This window comes from Procambarus clarkii, chromosome 75, assembly GCF_040958095.1.
Source record: "Procambarus clarkii isolate CNS0578487 chromosome 75, FALCON_Pclarkii_2.0, whole genome shotgun sequence".
NCBI classification, from domain to species: domain Eukaryota; kingdom Metazoa; phylum Arthropoda; class Malacostraca; order Decapoda; family Cambaridae; genus Procambarus; species Procambarus clarkii.
In genome coordinates, this window is record NC_091224.1 from 7,979,637 (window position 1) to 7,992,377 (window position 12,741).

The 12,741-nt window shown below is 42.7% G+C and overlaps 1 protein-coding gene across 1 annotated transcript in view; it reads right to left on the reverse strand.

The window, feature by feature from the left end:
• LOC138356984 (mucin-22-like) overlaps nt 1–12,440 on the reverse strand; it is a 13,205-nt gene extending 765 nt beyond the window's left edge. The window contains exon 1 of the mRNA XM_069313515.1: nt 11,263–12,440. Within this exon, the coding sequence (XP_069169616.1) occupies nt 11,263–12,440 (1,178 nt within the window). The remainder of the gene's footprint in view (nt 1–11,262) is intronic.
• Nucleotides 12,441–12,741: the final 301 nt, after the last annotated feature.

Below are 12,741 nucleotides of genomic sequence, written 5' to 3' on the forward strand. Positions count from 1 at the left end.
CTTTGGATTTTATTGTGCTCAGCTAATGTTGCTCTTTGTATATTATTCGTGTTCAATCTTGGTTAGTCTTGTGTTATTCCGTAGATCTGTTTGTTATTTTGACATTCATGTTTCCTGTTCTTGTCATGAATACTTCTGTGGGTAGTTGTGCAACTGTTACCTCAGGCTGTTGTGGTAGTTAAGCCTCCCTTTACTCATGCTGAAGCTCAGCATGTCTTTCCCCCATACTGAAGGTGCTGATGACCCCAACATAACGGTGCTGAAGATATGATGACCAAACTACACATCAGAAGATGAAGAGACGACGACGTTTCGGTCCGTCGTGAACCACAATCGACTTGATAATAGTCCAGGACGGACCTAAACGTCGTCGTCTCCATCTTGTGGTGTGTGAGGTTTGGTCCTCCAGCGCCTCCACGTCACTTGTTTATATAAATGACTTAACTCTTGATGCCATTAAGTGCCTTGCCCCCTCGGCTGAACCCAGAGGTGAATGTGTGTGTGTTAGTGCGCTCTCACTCCCGTTAATGTTACGTTACACATTAATTAGTAGTAGGCATTACAGAAGCGCTTAGCAGCCTCCTAACTGCAGGCAATTGGAGTACTTTCATCCTTGAAACTTTTCTCGCTTATTGGATTTCCCGACGAGTCAAGGCTTCAATACAGCTAATTATTCTCTCTGCTAATTACTTTAGTTTCATCATGAAGTAACTTTAGTGAGACAGATGAAGGGAAACTCAGTAAGCACTTTAATTGTTAAGATTTGTTCATATATATGTTTGTTGGAAATTCGAATACATTAATTGGAATATCGAATGTGACTTTTCCCTCGCGGATATCTGAGAGAATATCTAATATTAAATATCAAATACTATCAAGTATTTGTATCAACAAAACGCTTATTTTGTCACATATTTCTCTTACTTTTATTGCAGCTAACACCTATATAGTCCTGGAAAATAGATTTAATTGCAATAAGCAATTTCTTGATATAAAGAGACTCAATACAAACAATTTTATCACTTTACTTATTTACCATTTGTGGAGATTAAATAGAAGGAATGCAACTCCAGGAGCAGGTAATGGGAATAAACTTGGTGAACGTGCATGCTCCATGGCTTCACTGAGGCTAAAGTGGGAACCTCCAATTTAGGACTAATGTAACCCCCTCTTGCCAAGTCCTGCCACTCTGGGATGGCGGGGTCCAAAGGGGGTCATCAGCCTTTATTTGTAAAACAAACTGATGTTCTCAACTGCATAAAAACGGCAAACCGAAATTAGAGAAAAGTTGAAATCGAACGTGGGGTCCAAGATATATTTGGCGAGCATGATACTACTGCACACAAACTGGGAGCATATATATATATATCCGAAACGTTATATCTGTTCCTGGTGCAGTGGTTGCGAGACGGTTTAGTACATCGTAGACACAGGATCGACTCCAACATTACTCATCACATATCAAATTCCTGCGATTGAGAACATTAGTGTGATTGAGAGGATAGCATGGGACAATTTGGACCACTGAATCGTTATTCATGAGTGTGACTGTGGACCACGTCAAGGGTGAGTTGTGGCGGTGGTGAGGATGGGGAGAGTGTGCTGGGTGTTGGGGGGGGGGAGGCTGCTGGATGGGGGGGGGGGAGGCTGCTGGATGTTGGGGGGGGGGGAGGCTGCTGGGTTTGGGGGGGGAAAAGGCTGCTGGGTTTGGGGGGGGAAAAGGCTGCTGGATGTGGGGGGGGAGAGTGTGCTGGATTTGGGGGGGGGAGAGGCTGTGGGGTGGGGGGGGGTTGAGTGGGAGGGAGGATGGGGAGAGGCTGCTGGATGTGGGGGGGGGAAGCTGTGGGGAGTGAGGAGGAGAAAGTGTGAGGGGGAGGAAGGTTGTGGGAATGGGGATGTGGGGAGTGTGAGAGTTAAGGATGTGGGGAGTGTGAGAGTTAAGGATGTGGGGAGTGTGAGAGTTAAGGATGTGGGGAGTGTGAGAGTTAAGGATGTGGGGAGTGTGAGAGTTAAGGATGTGGGGAGTGTGAGAGTTAAGGATGTGGGGAGTGTGAGAGTTAAGGATGTGGGGAGTGTGAGAGTTAAGGATGTGGGGAGTGTGAGAGTTAAGGATGTGGGGAGTGTGAGAGTTAAGGATGTCGGGAGTGTGGGTGAGAGACTATAAGGAATAATGAGAGGGAATAATGCAAGAGAGGTTGTGGGAAATATGGAAGAGAGGCTGTGGGAGAAAGGTTGTGGGGTATATGGAAGAAAGGCCGTGTGGAGTCAAGGAGGGAAGCTGTGGAGAATATGGAACAGAGGCCTGGTCAGAGACCGGGCCGCGGGGACGCTAATCCCCGAAATCAACGTAACGTAGGTTGTATTAAATATGAAAGACAGGCTGTGTGAATATGGGACAAACGTTATGGATTAGAGGTTGTGGGGAATAGAAGAGACAGTATGGGGGAGAGAGAAAGCCTGTGGGGGAGTGTGGGAGAAAGACTGTAAAAGCAAAAATAGACTTGGCAGGATGTCCACTTTTACCCTGGCAGCATCACAGGAGAAAAATGAGATCAATTGCTCCCCGTCGCAGATGTTGTAATGGACAGTAACCGGAATGTGTCCTCGGAGCCTTCAGAGACCCGCCGCCACCTTCCACCACGCACCCAAGCTCGTGTGGAGCACTGAACGTGCACATTTTTCAATTCGAAGTCACGGGATGAATCTGTGCAGTTATGGAAACTAATATCCCTGCTCGTATATCATTAGATGATAAATGTATCAGAATAGATGATATCATTATATATCAGATATATTATCAGATTAGATGCTACCATTAGAAGATAGCTAATGGCATCATTAGATGATATGTAATGATATCATTAGATGATATCTAATGATATCATCTAATGATATTAGATGCTATCTAATATCATTAGATGATATCTAATGATCATATCACTAGATATCTTCTGAAAAATATTATTAGACTAGCTGTACCCTGCCACACATTGCTTACGGCTCACAACCAAAAGAATTGTGTTTTACAATACACATACGAATATGTTTTTTATATACTTACTCTATAGATGTCACGTCTGTGACAGGTAAAAACATGCTTTTTGAAAAACTGTATTTTTCATTTGAGTTTTCATGTGACAGAAATCTCTGAAACCTTTTTAACCGATTGCTTTGAAATTTTGACGCAACATTGCATTCGAATACGCGCGTGTTTTCATATACCAACTATATATATGTCACACCTGAGACAGGTAAAAACATGCTTTTCTTGAAAAACTGCGCTATCTGTTGGACGTAAGAGCAACACACGCTATACTAAATATGTTACGATTCCATTTCAATGTTTCCGATTGCACTGATAAATTGAATTTTCAAGGATTTCGATTTATTTTTCATTTTCATTTAATTATTTTGTGTGACATTCCATTGGAATTGAGCTGCGTTGTTTACCATACCGTTTACTTCATGAGTATATGTATAGATGCCACACCAGGTTACTGCGGGACATGTGTGACACTGCGATGGAATTGTGCTGTGTTTTGTTTATCTGACACACTGACTGATCGACACACTGACAGACCGACACACCGACAGACCGACACACTGATATTACAGTTTAAGACTCACAACTCAAACTGAAGGAATGTTTTTGGGAACAATATTTTACTCTTCATAACCTTCAGAAATATTGATAATTATTCACAAAATTACGATAAATATAAATATTCTTGTGCTGTGGAGTGACCAAATGACGTAGAATACATCCACGAGTCACAATAACGGGGCTGAAGACATAATGACCAAACCACACATCACAAGATGAAGGAACGACGACGTTCCGGTCCGTCCTGAACCATTATCATGTGGTGTAAGGCCTCGTCTCCCCTCCAGGGTCCTGGGTACGGTACCAGAGGAGAGGGACCAGAAACATATGGTAAAGTGTACAGAACTATAGGAACGGTGGACAATAAAGAGACTGACACCACTACACAGTCACTCATCTGGGTACTGACTGTGGCCGAGTAACACAGTGAGTACTGTGCACCCTGGTGTGAGCACCCAGGTGAGTGACCCTGGTGTGAGTACACAGGTGAGTGACCCTGGTGTGAGTACTCAGGTGAGTGACCCTGGTGTGAGTACCCAGGTGAGTGACCCTGGTGTGAGTACCCAGGTGAGTGACCCTGGTGTGAGTACCCAGGTGAGTGACCCTGGTGTGAGTACCCAGGTGCGTGACCCTGGTGTGAGTACCCAGGTGCGTGACCCTGGTGTGAGTACCCAGGTGCGTGACCCTGGTGTGAGTACCCAGGTGCGTGACCCTGGTGTGAGTACACAGGTGAGTGACTCTGGTGTGAGTACACAGGTGAGTGACCCTCGTGTGAGTACCCGGGTGAGTGACCCTGGTGTGAGTACCCGGGTGAGTGACCCTGGTGTGAGTACCCGGGTGAGTGAACCTGGTGTGAGTACCCGGGTGAGTGAACCTGGTGTGAGTACCCGGGTGAGTGACCCTCGTGTGAGTACCAGGGTGAGTGACCCTCGTGTGAGTACCCGGGTGAGTGACCCTCGTGTGAGTACCCGGGTGAGTGACCCTCGTGTGAGTACCCGGGTGAGTGACCCTCGTGTGAGTACCCGGGTGAGTGACCCTCGTGTGAGTACCCGGGTGAGTGACCCTCGTGTGAGTACCCGGGTGAGTGACCCTCGTGTGAGTACCCGGGTGAGTGACCCTCGTGTGAGTACCCGGGTGAGTGACCCTCGTGTGAGTACCCAGGTGAGTGTGTTTAGAGACTTTAAAAATATGGAAAAGAATTCTCAATTGCAGGGGGGGGGAGATTTGTGGCCAAGATTGTGGAACAGGAGTGGAGGCGCGGGGGTGGAAAAGGCAGGAGAGGGGGTGGGTTGGGGCCGTGGGCTTAGGGGGGGTATGAGCCAAAGGCATGGGGTGTGGGGTATTTGGGTTTGATTCTGATTAATTAATAATTAAAGTAGTAAATTAAATTACGAAGGACCACCCGCTTTTAAAGTAAAGAGGGAAACTGAGAATTTCAGATCATTAGATAAAATTCTAGAGAAAACCAGTGACTATGGATATGACTAGAAAGTATGATCATAAGAATAATTAATGGGCTGTATTATTAAAAAACCAACCCTCAAACACCTACATTGGGGGGTTATTACTGGAGGTCAGTACGTCCAGGAATCAGTGTGGTTCGTTCACTAATTCAATTAATAATAATCTAATCCTATAAATAATGCTGAATATAATATTATTCATACAAAGAAGAACATGAATATGAGCATAGCAATGAATTACAGTAAATCACACATTATGTTGAAAACATTCTGAATGTATCAAATTGCTAAAATATAGGAAAAAAGAAATAAGCCTTAGCTTGTAGTAGGTTCCTTTAGATAACTCTGGAAGTCCTCTTAATCTCCAATTCTGGCACATTGACGAATGGCACGATTAAAATGGAGAAGGCAGCATGAAGAATCCGTCTCTCAAGCTGCAAGATAAATAACTACCAGTAGCAATTGATTTAACTACTCAATTCATATTCAAGATTATTGATATCTACAGATAGAATTCTAATCACCTGTTATTAGGTGTTGTCTCGCCGCGTGACGAACAATCACCCCGCTATTAATAAACTTATAAATGATGCATCAAATAAAAGGTACTTAGCTGTGGGCACTGTGTACCCTGGAAACACAAACCGAAACTGTCTCTATTTTCCGCTTGTAACAACTTGTAATAAAGTTGTTACATCTTGGCTTAATGTGTTTATGACGTATTGGAACGTTGTTACAACTTGATATATTAGTTGTTATAACTGGTTAGGTGGTGTTAAAACTTGTTCGAACGTTGTACCAACGTCGTAGTTTCGGTGTGTGTTTGGAGGGTAAGTATTAAGATTGCCGTAATTTCGCATCCCAGGCTCCGGTGAACCTATCCTGGATTGATGCGTTTCAAGCTGGCTGATCACGTGTCGTCAGGAACCAAGTCTAAGGTCCCTCTTTAACACCAGCACTAGTTGAAGATATTATCTGCAAGGTCGTTCACGCCTCACAGTGGCGGCTTTCATCTGTGGATGGACACACTTGTCCTATTTGCTGGACAATGGCGTCTTTTGTGAGTACGGTAAGCGCAGCTTTGCCTCCTTCTGGCCCTGCACGTGTCCGCTTCCCGACTAAGGATGGCGTCCCCCAACCCACGCGCAGTCGACGTTCACAACACAAATTATTGTCTTGAACATTAATATTTCTCGCATTCGCGCTTGAAACTCTAAAGACTGGACGGGTTTATTATTTAGAGGAACGGAATATTATTATTTAACTATTTAAGAATAGTAAATATATAAGAGAGAGGAATTAATGTCTCCCCATAGCATTCATTGATGACGTTACCTCTATCGCGAGGTAGACGCTATGATTCTAAAGCTCTATTCGACTTTTAGTTAGAGAACCATTCGTCTGCAATCAGTTGCCATACAGAATGCTTTAATTATGGAGAATCGTATTTAATTCTCACACAAATTGTATATAATGTGTTTTACTGTAAAGAAATCTGACGCAATACTGACGTCAGGTGACGTGAGAATTCTAGCCTAATGCACAGATGAATTATTAGTACATGAGAATTCTACGAGTTGTTACTTTTACTTACTACAATATTAAGTATGGTTAGTAATAAGTAATGAGAATACAACAATGCTGTATTCGATGTTGGAAATATCCAACATAACTCCGGGGGGGGATTCCCAGGGTCGCAGTGTACTGTGTTGTACTGACCTATCCCGAAGTGATATTAAGATTAACACATTAGTATGTTAGTAGGTTAGTATGTTAGTACACACATAACGAACGTCCCGGATTTATCAAGGACTTACAAGAATTTGAGTCTTGCTATTTACATGTCAAATGAAACATGTTGTTTGTAGCCTACACAATATTTATAAATTTAACTCTCCCAATTTAAACTAACAGAATCTACAGTGATGCGATATCTTGGGTCATAGTGACGTGTAATGTTTCGTTACGTGATATCACATCGTAGTATCAGCACAGTTTCCTTAGTGGGAAATGAAGGAAATTCTTCTTCTTCAGAGTTATAATAGGCTCGCAAATTCCGCCTACATTGTTGAGCTGCAGCTCTAGTGGGACGGTTGCTTGGAGGAACAAATTCATTGTCCTCTGAAATTACTGGGGAAACTGGATCTGACTGATATTCTTGTTCAGTCAGTTCTAGGGGAACCAGCTTCTCTAAAGTTTTTAGAGTAGTGTTGCCCTTGCATAAGACTTTAACCACTCTTAGGACACCTTGTCGATCTGGGTGGATGGTGACGATTTTTCCTATAGGCCACTCGGACCTTGGCCCATCACTGTCGACTAGTACAAGGTCTCCAGGTTTTAATTGTACCTTATTGTAAGGACTCGAAGCTCCGTAGTGGTATTCTCGTAGAGCTGTGAGGTATTCTCGAGTCCACACCTCATTCCACCTGTTGATAACTCTAGAAAGATGTTGGTAGCTTTCCACCAAGTCTCCTCTGGTCACATGGGATGGGTCTACAGGGTCCTCTTCGGCTAAGGGGATGAGAGGGCTCAGTAGACCTCCATGGATCAAGTGAGAGGGGCTCAGTGGTTCTCTCTGGGTGTAATCATCAGACAGGTAGGTGATCGGGCGGTTATTGACTCGCGCCTCGATTTCCACAACAATAGTTTGGAGTTCTGAGTAACTGACCTTTTGTCGGTGCAACGTTTTCCTTAGACATCTTTTGACTGTGCCTACCATTCGCTCATAGAACCCACCTTGCCAAGGGGCTCTTGGTGCTATGAATTTCCAGTGACATTGTCTTCTTTGTAAGACTGATTGCACTTCAGGGTGGTTCCAGACTTCTCGTAAACAGCTTTCTCCCGCTACAAAATTAGATCCGTTGTCTGATATCATTAATCTAGGACATGATCGACGGGCAGCAAATCTGCGGAAAGCTTGAATGAAAGCTTCAGCACTCATGTCTGGGGTGACCTCTAAGTGCACGCCTCTGGTTGTAGCACAGGTAAAGAGACAAATGTACGCCTTTACTGGTATATTATCTGGGTTACCAGTGAGGAGTAAGGCTCCTGTATAATCTACTCCAGTGGTTTCGAATGGACGAAGATGAACTACTCGCTCTTCTGGGAGTGGAGGAGGTCCTGGGTAAGGACAGACTCTAGCGTCGTATCTCTTACAGATTACACAAGATTTAATAATGGTCTTAACAGTCTGACGACCTTGAGGAAGCCAGTACCTTTGTCTAAGATCGGTGAGAGTATCTAAAACTCCACCATGTAGGGTACCATATTGATGGTGATGTAAGACAAAAAGTTTAGTTATGATGTGGTGGCGAGGAAAAAGGATTGGGTTCTTAGTGTCTAAGTCAATCTTTGCATGTAGCAAACGTCCTCCACATCGTAGTATGTTATGAGTGTTGACATCGTACCAGATGCCCAGAGATTTAGTGAGTTTATCCGGAAGATTCTCAAATTCGCTTCCGTAAGTCTCTTGCTGCGCCCGCTTAATCCAATAATGAACAGGATTGGGGAATTTGTGTCGTATTCCTATTTTAGAGAGGAAATCAAACACGTGTGCAGTCACTCTTAACAATTTGCTTAAATTAGAATAATGATGAGGATTAATGGCTAATGTTCGCTGAGGCTCTGGGTCCTTCATGGGAGTGGTGATATTGGTCACGATGACTTGTGGCTTTTGTTTGGGCCACTGACCACCAACAAGCCATGAAGGTCCATGGAACCACAGCGAAGATTTGACAAGTTGTTTTAATGTCAATCCTCTTGACAAATAATCTGCAGGATTGTCCTTAGTAGGGACATGTCTAAATTTATAACCTGCGGATAAATCATAAATCTCCCTGACGCGATTACTGACGTAAGGAGTTTTGTTGGTATTGTTTCTTACCCATTGTAAGACTGCCTCGTTGTCTGACCACACTACAATCTCACCAAAGTGAATATTACTGAGTGTCTTTGCCAGGCAATGGGCTAACCTTACTCCCACTAGCAATGCCGTCAACTCCATCTGAGGTAAGGATCTCTTTTTGATGGGAGCAACTCTTGCTTTTGATGTGAGTAAAATTGATTGAGCACTGTTAACTAAATAGGCTACTGCGCCATATGCTTTGCCAGAGGCATCGCAAAAAACGTGCAAATTGGTGGGTAAGTTTGGTCCCGAGGCATTACGTGGAAATTTCAAAACACCTAACTGATTAAAATCCGTTGAGAGTATTTGCCATTTGGCTTGTAACTCACTTGGTAACGGATCATCCCATCCCATATGTTGTTGCCAGCACTCCTGCATTAGGAGTTTGCCCCTTATTAATATAGGACTAAGTAGGCCTAAAGGGTCAAATGGTTGACTGACAAATGAGAGCAGTGTTCTCATGGTAAGGGTTGAGTTATCAGTTTGCACTGACTTGACATTCATTTCGTCAGTGTTGGTGTTCCATTCCACGCCTAGAACCTTTAAGCTACTGGGTACCTGATAATCGGGAAATTCCTTCTCAATTAACTGGTTAAGTAGTTTATTATTTGAGGCCCATGACTGTAGAGGCATATTAGCTCCTAACAGTTCACGGTTAGCCTCATGGTAGATTTCTACCAGATCAGCTGGATCATTAGTTGTCCCCTGGAAATTGTCGACATATAAGTTGTCGCTAATGGTTGCCTTATAAGGGCTGTCTGATTTCCTCAAATGCGTGTCTAATGTTGCTTGCAAAAGAAACGGTGAGGATGTAGCACCAAATAATACAGAGGCGAACCGATAGGTGATTATTTCACTGTTAGGATCCAGTGGATCCTTGTACCAGAGGAATTTTGTGTAGTCACGATCTTCCTCCTGCAATCCTACTCGGAGAAAGGCTTTGCTGATGTCAGCAGTGTAGGCAAAAATGCCTGTGCGAAATCGCAACAATACGTCATGTAGCCTTTGTGTTAGGCTAGGTCCCGTTTGGAGACATTCATTTAGAGACACACTATTAGGCTTTACTTTAGCACTGCAATTAAAGACAATACGAATAGGTGTTGTCAGTGAGTCTTTCACCACAGCATGGTGTGGTAAATAATGACCTGCTTTTCGGTCATCGTGTTCAACAACTTCAATGAACTTATTGTTAAGTTGTTGTTGGATAAGTTGGTGATACATGGTTAATTTTTCTGGCTGCTTCTGCAGTCGTGTTAATTGAGACTGCAATTGTGAGGCTGCCATAAAATAATTCACTGGAAGTTGGGGATGATCTAACTTCCATGGAAGTCTTACCCAGTATTGTTTATTTGAGTAGACAACCGTATCCAGATATTGCTGGTAAGTCCATGTATCATCAGGACTTGGTTGCTCAGGGATGATGCCTAACGTATCTAAATCCCACAAACGATGTATTGGTGGGTCAGACTCAATGTCCTCGGCTATTTCCCTGAAGCGTAGGGGTGACTGTTCTAAGCCTAGTCACGCCACAATTACATTATTGGTTTGTGGGCGCTGGACCTTGTCTGAAAAGCACGGGTCCTGTGAGCAATTTGCCACCTGCGGACGACAACAAATTCATACCATGTTGCCTAGTGCATCCAGTGATAAACTTGTAATAATGATCCGCGCCTATTAATATCCCAATATCTGTGAGACAGTCTGAATTTATTTTATGATCCGCTAGCCTCATGTGGTTTCGCTTAAGGTGTCTCGCTGTACGAGCTAATCCTGTGACTTGCAAGTCCGTAGGAATCTTATCCACGACCACCGCATGAATTGGGCTGGCAGAGGATCCTAATCTAACTAGTAATTTGACTACCTTGTAGTCACGTGGCCTACTATTTGATAGGAAACCAGAAATGTTTAACTTCACACTTTTGGTAGGTTTTAAATTTAAATCATCTACCAACTGTTGTGTGATAAAGGTTTTTTGGGAACCTTGGTCAAAGAGACCTCTACTGGTAATTCGAGATCTTCGATTTATTAATTTAAGCTGAGCAGTAGGCAAGGTAGTACTGTTGCCTGACTCAGTAGTAAGCACATTCACTTCGTGATGTACTTTACAATATTGCACTGAAGTAGAATTAGTAAAATTCTCTCCAGTGGTCATAGTAGGTGTAGGAGATTTCCTACATAAGGCGTAGTGGTGTACACCCTGTTTACAACGGTTGCAAGTACGTAGTGGTACTGCACATTTCTTGGAATCATGAGAACCCATACATCTAGTGCATTTATGCAATTCCTGTAACCTTTTAATCCTAGCATTATAAGTAGGATAAACTGAGCATTGGTATGCAGTATGCTCTTGATTGCAGAGCAGACACTTTCTCTCTTTGTTTGACTTGTTCTCTTTAGTAGACAAGTCGTGGGTTATCTCAGAAGGAGACACCGAATATGTACCCACATTTCCACTTCTTTTCCCAGTGGATAGCGTGGTTTTTGATGTGAATTTATTAGACTTATTTAAAGTCTGTTTAGGTTTGATCGAAGTGTCAACTTGAGTTGAGCTACGATGAGAGTTAGTAGAGGAGTTTGTAACTTTCTCCCCGTCTTGATTGGCTCTTTGTCTTTCGACTAAGGTATGTAGACCTTCTGTGATTTCTTTCAGAGTCAAAAAGGTCGTATTGTAAATAGTACACAACTTATCTAAAGTTTCTCTTGGTAATTTTCGTTTAACAACTACTTTAGTCATCCATTCGGCTGACTGTATTTGGACTTTAAGGCTTAAGGCCTTGAGTAAAGACTCTAACTCTAGTCTGAAATTTTGGAGAGACTCTCTAGAATTATTAGCAGAGGGTAAATCTAGCAATTTTTGAACTAAGACAGTAACAGTTCTCTCCTTGTTATCGTAGTTGGTTTGGAGCAATTGTACAGCTGATGCGTAACCATCACTGGTCAGTGTTATATTGGAGATTACTTTCAAGGCTTCCTTTCTTAACAGGCCTTGTAAATAAGTGAATTTAGTGGTTGGAGGAATGTTAGTTTTAGAGTCTACTGCATCTACGAACTTACTCCAAAAGTCATCCCAACTTTCGTTCTCATCACCAGAGAATGTGGGTATGTTGATTTGAGGTAATTTAACCTCAGGATCTGTACGTACAGTGGAAGTTACTGTCAGCTTGTTTTTAGCAATTTGCTTCTTATAGGGTAGAAGCTTAACTCGAATATCTTCTTCATACTGAGCTAACTCATCTATAACCTCATCAAGTTCACTACTCTCTATAGAGGTTGATTGCAGTTCGATCAAATACAAATTCATGTGTTGCTTAATATGAGCAAATTTACTTTCAGCAACTTGTAATAAATTCTCTAATTCAAAGTAATCAACCGTTGACTGTTGTGACAGATTTTGACATTTATTAATCTGTCGGGTTAAATGACCTTTCAGACCAACAAGGGTCCTTTTCATTTTGGTAGCCGTATCCATCTTGTTGGGTAAAGGCTGATTGGTCAGTAAATACTTATTACTGAGGTAACTGGGATATTGACTCATTCAGTGGGTTTCAATATCAATGGGAATAGCCTAATATACTTGCATAGACTATGGGTTTACCTACCTAACACGAAATAGCTAGATACTTTGTGTACTGTCTGAATCTCACCACTAGTTCTCGTCCGGTTAGCTCATCCATATCACCATCAGAGTTAATGGAGAAAATCCAGCACTACACAAAATAGATACACAAAATAATGTATACAAGAGAAATATTATGGAGACACTCCAATCA